Source organism: Ornithodoros turicata, chromosome 8 (genome assembly GCF_037126465.1).
Source record: "Ornithodoros turicata isolate Travis chromosome 8, ASM3712646v1, whole genome shotgun sequence".
NCBI lineage: Eukaryota > Metazoa > Arthropoda > Arachnida > Ixodida > Argasidae > Ornithodoros > Ornithodoros turicata.
This window is the reverse complement of record NC_088208.1, coordinates 19215368-19223669: the sequence shown is the minus strand read 5'-3', so window position 1 is coordinate 19223669 and position 8302 is coordinate 19215368. Positions and strand designations below refer to the sequence as shown.

General features: G+C 45.7%; 1 protein-coding gene across 1 annotated transcript in view; it reads left to right on the top strand.

The window, feature by feature from the left end:
• Nucleotides 1-176: 176 nt before the first annotated feature.
• The window catches only part of LOC135366604 (sperm-specific sodium:proton exchanger-like), a 42426-nt gene continuing 34300 nt past the window's right edge, over nt 177-8302 (top strand). Inside the window, exons 1-4 of the mRNA XM_064599384.1 lie at nt 177-416; nt 2282-2363; nt 5293-5547; nt 7899-8036. Coding sequence (XP_064455454.1) covers nt 2303-2363; nt 5293-5547; nt 7899-8036 — 454 coding nt within the window. The 5' untranslated portion in view covers nt 177-416; nt 2282-2302. The remainder of the gene's footprint in view (nt 417-2281; nt 2364-5292; nt 5548-7898; nt 8037-8302) is intronic.

Sequence of the window (8302 nt, the reverse complement as noted above, 5' to 3'; positions counted from 1 at the left end):
TTTTATGTTGGTGCAGGATTAAAGGAATCAGACTAGTGTTGCTTTAATTTGAATCACTTATAAAATGAAACTAATTAATCTAATCCCATTAAAAGTCTACAAGGTAAATTCTACGCCCGAAACCTGGAACGTTTTGAACGTGCACAGTCCCTAAAATGTTTTTCAAATTTTAAGAGTTGAAAATGCGAAAGATACTACCAAAGGTACTCGAGATCGAGGAAGTCAAATTGTCCCTGAACGACGAAGAAGCCTATAAGTAATCCCTTTTGTTATGTTCATTTACACGCGCCAAAGAGAAACTTGAGCGTCCTATTACGTTCTGCTGCTGCTTGTGTGCTTCATAGCTGGTAAGAGAGACGGAATTGGAGGCTATCACGTCATCACCACAGTTTCGCCACAGAGAGAAAAGCTAAAAGGTAACGTGCGTATCTGTCACGTCACAATCAATGTTGCGGTGTTCATGGCGGAGAAAGCAAGCTTTTATCCCACCAGTTGTGCGGGAGCACTGCCTACTCCCAGCGATGTCGCACGGGCTTGTGTCTAGGGCACGACCTACCAGATTATAACGACCATGTCACAATCAGAAAACCCTATGAGGAGCCTGTCCGCACGATCCGCCAGGGGCGCTACTGATCGGCACAACAGGATTGGACGATGGAAATTTGAATTCTGAACGCGCAGAAGCGTGTGTACGACTACCGTAGCAGACGACAGCGATAGCCCGATAGCCCCTATGAAAACGCGTAGAATGATGATGATAATCAACCTCAGAATGAAACATCTGTGGAACATCCACCGCTTGTACAGACGTACTAAGGTAAGCTGAAGTACAAGGTATTGTAGAAGCTGAGGAAGCAATAACTGGGACGATGAGAAGCGCCACCGCTAGCTTCCAAAAATGCGGCGCATAGAAGGGGTGCGCCTGACATGGTCGTTATAATCTAGTAGGTCGTGGTCTAGGGTGCCTCAATACTACTTCCCTCTGTAGGGGAAGCTAGTATTCAAACCCTAACTTGCGTCCCCAACAGAGCACCGCCTGTCCGTCACGGGGGAAAAACTGTGCTATTCCAGTGCCTCTTGTGAGATTGGATTGCTCGTGCTAAGCGACGACAGCTCAGCCAGCCTACGAGGCGTACACGTCCCGATAAAAGTTTACGGAACACACGAGCGATGTATTTTCGCGTCGGTGCGACACCCTATAGGTGGCGTGCATATGACGTCACACCATAGCTTTACCCGTGCTTTTTCCCTCTTTCTGGTGAACCGGCGCACCCTGCCTACATACGCGTGCTTCTTTTCACTCTTTCTGGTGATCCGACTTACGCAAATGCACCCCAGCTATACCGGCGAGCGGAAATGGGCTCGTTTACTCGCCCAGAGGCACAGGGGAGACACAAAGCCGCCATTGTTGACGGGTGACTTTGGCAAAACTGCCATCTTGTCCTGGTCACACGTCACAGAAAACTTCATTTTGAGGTCATGTGATTTTGTTTACATGTCGTCTTGCCGCTTACCGACATATCTCCGTCGTGATAAAGCCAAGAGATGAACATATTTCGCCAGCGTAAACTACGCGGTGCTTCTTCCGCAACATGGTAGCGCATTTTTCCTTAGTAACTACATGGCATCGGCTCAGTGAGTCTTAACGCGCAGTCATCAGATCTTTGGATGTCGTCAACAGTACGGGGCCTTACGTGCAAAACTGCGCGTTTTACTGCGAGATTATCGGATAACAATGATAACCGCGATCGAAAAACATCCAAAACGTCGAAGAATTCTAACCATCTTCTAGAGAAAGAATATTTGGCAGAACTCAAAAAGGCAGCAGCACAGTCTTCCTATACAGGAAAGTTTCGATCCACGCCAACAGTGGAAGGTGGCAAGAGTGGAAAAGTGTTTTAACGGACGGGACGGTAGCGTCAGCTCGTGCATGCTCAGACTGCCAGGCGGAGTTACCCTAAAGAGTCCGGTCCGGTTGCGGTTTCCCTTGGAGGTGACCAGTATATAAAATGACTCCGTCAGTTTGGGGTGGGGGTGGGGGGAATTTGTTGGTAATGAATGATTGGAGGACGAGGAGGAGGAAACGGGGAAGAAGAGGAAGTTGTAGTAGAACTGTTTCCGTTTTGTTTTTGTTAGGTTAACGAGGTGTGAGCTGTTCTGGTCTGAATATGAGGCGGATAAAACTATGTTGTTCTTTTGAATTTCAATTATCACTCGTCTTCGTTGCTTAACGAAACTGAACCACAACGAAAGGTGACCATAACACATTTTTCTTTAGCAGGTCGTGCCATTTGGACGCAGGATGGATGACCTTGGTAGCCAGGTCGGAGTGCTGATTATACTCTTGGTGGTCATCCTCTCAGGTAACCACATATCGAAACTCTGATAGCAGTCCAAGGTTTCGAGGGTCCTAAGGACGCGCCACGTTCCTTCTTCAACACAGATAGTAGTGTGCTTTACAGCATCTACACTCTCAGAAAAAAGGGTGGAACAGTTATACCTTTCAGGAGGTAATAGTTGTCGCATATGTTGTGCCTAAAAGGTTGCAAAGTTCTACCTGCTACATACGAATGAGTTACCGCTTCTGATTCGGTGAGCGATGGGGGCGTACGCCCTTTTGTAACAATTTAGATAATATGATAATTGCTTTTACCATCCTTTTACACCCTTTATCAGACGCTATGTTGACCTAGGTGGTAACTATAGAGGTTACCACCTTTTCGCACCTTTTTTTCTGAGAGTGTACGCTATCACCTTTGCGTACGCAGGGAATAGCGTTGGTGGCCATGCACACGCCGGCACGGTGGTTATGCGAGCTTCGCGCACGCTATGGGCTAGTTCCTACAGCTCCCTTTGCTCTGTAGCGCCATAAAGCAGCGCTATTTTTTCCACCTCGGGCTGCTAAGAAGCGATAGAAGACAGCGCTTGCCGATGCTGAGCTCTTGCGAACTTTTTCAGCACTATTTCCAGCGCTAGTTTTCGTTGGCTAATCAAGAGGCTCCGTTTGCTATGACGTTGTGGAAGCTCTGGATTCTGTTCTTCCGGATTCCTCCGTATCGTGGTGGCGGCGTGGAAATGGCCAGCACTTAGATGCCGGTGCATCACGTTGCCACGATATGTAGCGTGACGTGAGTGGGAGACAAGAAGACCGCTGTACGCTCCACTGTGCAAGTGAGAACGCAAAGACAGAAAATAGCGCTAAGATTTAAGTTTTAAGCGCTCTTTTATAGCGGTATGGAGCAGAGCGTTGTATGTGAGAACATTCCTTATCCCTTACGCACGCAAAGGCGATAGCGTACGATACACTAAAGCTCATAAATGTCGACACAGATTGGGTTCAAACGCAAAATGAGCGGCGTCGCGCCGTTCGTGATTTGTCAGCGAATGAAACCGCAATTTACGCTTTCTCTCTTCCTCTCCTTCCTAAGATGGCCGACAGTGCGGAACGGGTTGTCATTGGTGTCCTCAAGCGAATCGTCGCGGGAGATCGGTTCAGATGACCAATGAGAGCCGGCTCCGCGTTGTTCCTTTTGTGCTAATGTCAGTGTGACGTCATCTCCCCTTGGTGAAATGGTTGCACTTTAGTGCACCTTTGATAACGTTATACCAGCGTGCTCATAAAAATAAAAATCATGAAAACTTCTGAAAAGTTGCAGTCCCATGCAACAAAATGTGGAGGGAACAATCTAGACTGTGGGTGGGCGCGGGTACACTGATAAAACAGAACTTCACCACATAGCACGCTCCTAGCCAACCATCATTCCGAATGATATCATTCTGTGCAATGATTTGTTGAAAATGAGAGGAGGCGCCTATCTGGGACAGATTATCTTGTCCCAGATAGGCGCCTCCCCCCTGTTTTGAACAAATCATGGCACAGAATATCATTTGGTATGATGGTTGGTTAGGAGCGCGCTATGTGGTGAAGTTCTGTTCTAACAGTGTACACTCTTAGAAATGAACTTCACGGCATAGCACGCTCCAAGCCAACCGTCATCTCGAATGATATTGTTACCTGCCCCGATTTGTTAAAAACGGGGGGCGTACGCCTTTTTTGTGACACTTATGCTGTTCATAATTGTCACAAAAAAGGCGTACGCCTCCCGTTTTCAACAAATCAGGACGGATAACGATATCATTCGAGATGACGGTTGGCTAGGAGCGTGCTATGCGGTGAAGTTCAGTTTTAAGAGTGTAGTTCGAACCAAAAAACTATTCTTGCAGGACAGCAGTATTCTGTTCGAAATATTCTTATTTAAAGATTTTTGTAATCTCAATTTGATGTTTCTTTTTTATTTCTGTTCGTGAAAACAAGGACAGTGCTCTGCGGTGAAGTTATATGTTTTTAGAGTGTAGAATCTTCGGGCAAAACAAAGCCTCTACACTCTAAATACGTAACTTCACCGCATAGCACGCTGTGCGCCAACCGTTGCCACGAATGATTGGGTAGTGGCTTCTGATTCGAAGAGGGGGGGGGGGGGGCGTACGCCTTTTGTGGTAATATGTATACATAATTAGCGAGCGGATTTTTAGGCACAAACAGGTAGCGCTCTTCGTCGCATAAATTATTCTTGTCTAACCAACCTTGAGAATCGTATCGTTTTATCTTCCGATTGGAAGGAAAGTTGATGCATAAAAAGTGTCAGCCCCCTTTTCTCAGGTTATCGGGAGACACATCGATATCACCTTCGATGATGATTGGCATACCGCGCACTATGCGTTACTACCGAAAAATCCGCTCTCTAATCATAATTATCACATAGAGGCGTACGCCTTCTGTTTTCAACAAATCAGGCGAAAGATATAATTCTGCATGGCGGCTGGTTCCGAGCGTCCTTAGTCGCGGAAGGACCGGAAGTCTCCGTGGCACCGGAAGTTGTGGCGAGGCTTGTTTATGTTTCTCAGAGAATGTCATGTATTATCCTGCTTGTTCACGTCCCTTCACTCTTAGAAATGAACTTCACCACATAGCACGCTCCTAGCCAACCATCACCCCGAATGACAACGTTCTCGCGCTAGATTTGCTGAAAACGGGAGGAGGAGCCTATTTTGTGCCCATTATGCACGGCACAAAATAGGCTCCTCCTCCCGTTTTCAACAAATCTGGAGCGAGAACGTTGTCATTCGGGGTGATGGTTGGCTAGGAGCGTGCTATGTGGTGAAGTTCATTTTTAAGAGTGTTGCTGCAGTTTCCACTCAAGTATGTATGCGGTGAAGTTCTGTTGTTCGTATATGCAGCTGTATTGTCAGATGAAAAGTGCCTGAAATAAATATTTTTATTTGTTTCTTCAGCACTGCTGCGCGTCTCCCTGCGCATGGTGAATATCCCAGTGATTGCTGTGATTGTTGTGAGCGGCTTCTTCTCTGGAATGGCGGTGGATCGTTACCATCTGAAAGAACAAATGCTTGCCATCACAGACTACCACATCAACGAGCTTCTCATCCTGTACATGCCTGTGCTCGTGTTCACGGTTTCCTTCAGTACCCGATACCATATGTTCCGGAAATGCTTTTGGCAGTGCTGCATTCTGGGATGCGTCGGACTTCGTGAGTGACGGATGTCGACCTAAGTTGGTTCATTGGCAATGAAAAGATGGCTAAGAAGCAAGGGAGCTGGTGAAGCTGATGCATAATGTAAAACCCCGAGACTACACTCTTAAAAATGAACTTCACCGCATAGCGCGCTCGTAGTCAATCATTATCTCGAATGATATCGATATCTCCCCTGATTCATTGAAAACGGGAGGCGTACGCCTCTTTTGTGACACTTATGATGTTCATAATTGTCACAAAAAAGGCGTACGCCTCCCGTTTTCAACAAATCACGGCATATAGCAATATCGTTCGAGATGATGGCTGACTAGAGCGTGCTATGCGGTGGAGTTCATTTCTAAGAGTGTAGGGAACACGAAGGGACAGACACAACACAAAGTGTCCAACACAGCTGAAAACTTTACTTCACAGGCCACAAATATGTACACAAACAGAGGGAAAGAAAAACATACAGTTGAGGACAAAATAAGAGGTCAATTCGGGAAAACGAGCTGTCTGCTCAAGATGCTTCTGCTTCTTGAAGATCTGCAGACTTGCTCGTTCTCCCGAACTGACTTCTTATTTTGTCCTCAACTGTGTGTTTTTCTTACCCTCTGTTGAGTATATATTTGTGGTCTGTGAAGTAAAGTTTTCAGCTGTGTCTGTCCCTTCGCGTTCCCTAGTCTCGGGGGTTTTACATTATGCACGGTTCATTGAATTTCTGGCGACGATTTCAAAGATCTTACTCGAGGCGTTAGTACTTATTCACGTAGTTTCACTACAGAATAGAAAATTATACTCTATTTCCACTTTGCTCATTTGGCTCGTGCGGTTCGACGAACTTCGCGGTACGAACTTCGTTCGCGTTTCTGTACAGGTTCTCCAAGGTTCACACGGACTTGATACTTCTAATCAAAAGTTAAAACTACGGTTATTGATGTAGCCTAGCTTTATAACTGAAGATAGTGAGTTCGAAATCGTTGCTATTAATGTACAACACGCGCAGGAATATTTAAAAGACGTTTGTATGTGCAACGTCTTTGTTGCGCCGCGAAAATAGAGCTCCCTGTGTGGTTGTGCCCATAAGTGATATTTTCCAGGTTTTCCATGTGTCTCGCACAAGCTCATATAAACACACTTTGACTTATTAAATTAACTTAAATCATCAAAAAATAATACATATCATCAATACGTGGAAGCTTCTCGAGTCACAAAACACATCATTCCGCATCCGGGGAAGGGACAGAGGCACATGCGCAATGCTGTCGAACGTCGACGAAATTTTTCGAATTTTCCCAATGAAACTTCAAATTTCGTGAACGTTCGCAAATTTGAACCTCGACAGATTCGTGAAGCAACTAATTATAAATAAATGCAATAAAATAGACGTTGTCACAGTGAGTTACGCTCTCCCACGAACTTTCCAAAACCCTGCAAGACTGCGTAGTTCCGGATTCTCCAAGAGTACAGATGACGTCACCGGGATCTCTAACGTCTGTCACCTAGCAACAGCGCACCACGTTGTACCAAATCTGGCAGCCGTTGCGGTGACAAGGCAGGAATCGACCTTCGAGGAACAATGTTGGCAGACGCGTGGCAGGTTGACCAGCCCTCGACGTCATACTTCACGTAACTAGAAATAATAGACAAACAAAATTTTAGTAGATTACCATTGACGACACGGATATTGCAATTATATAAATTTAATGTGGTAGAATTGTATCTGAGATTTAGCACGTGACGGAACTGTGCGGAAGTGTGCTGCCTTATACGTATACTTGCCGTGTAACGGAGATCATCAGTTTTATGGGAGATCCAGATCTGAAGTAGTCGTGCCGTAACCTTATCAGTATACATTATATTTGAAAACCAGGTTGATCAACGGTAATCTATACACAGATTCTAATGGTGAAAGAAGGAAGTGGCTGAAAAGGATAGCCAGCTGTAAGGACAAGAACCCACACCTTCTGTATTACCGGTCCAGAGCTCTTACCTTGCAGCTGGCTAACCTTTTCCGTGACTTCCTTCTTTCATCATTAATTTCTTTGCCACTTGAGGCTTTGTATGTATTTGTCCCTTCTATGTGTTCCAGCCTCAGAACATCAATTCCCATCATGTTACACAGACTCTTTCACTTCTTCGTTGGCTCCATGTGGCCTTCATCCAGCCGTGGACATTGTAATTAAGCTACGTACTCGTTTTGACACGAACTTGGAAGTCCGCTTGTAAACTATAGTTGTCCGATCCATTCACTAGTGCTTGGCGCACGGTGGAAGCACATGAATATGTGATGACTCGTACTGAATGATTCCTACAAAAGGCTTAAACAAATAATAAAAAAAAGCTTGCATCATTTTATTTTCCAGTTGTGAGCTGCTTTCTGTTTGTGGTTTACATGGACCTTATGGGCATGAACAGCAGCCCCGTTGTCTCCGTGATGGTCAGCATCCTCATCTGTTCCCCCGACCCTCTCTACCTCAAGGACTTATCGTTTTGCTCAATAGGTATGCATGTCCGCTCTGAAGCAGAGAGGAGAGAGAACTCTCTAGAGGGTCAGCCGTAGGACCACCACTGCTGCGCAACAAAACGCTCCTGCCAGAAACGAAAAAAAAAATATATATATATGTGGAGAGGGCCTTCGCTGGCTCGGTTAACGCAAGCATTATAATGTTAGCCTAAAGTTAAAGTTTATAACTCACCATAAGGAATGCGCCGTCCGTTATCTGGTGACGAACCCCTGGCCCTCGCGGCCACGGGGCATAGTGTCCTG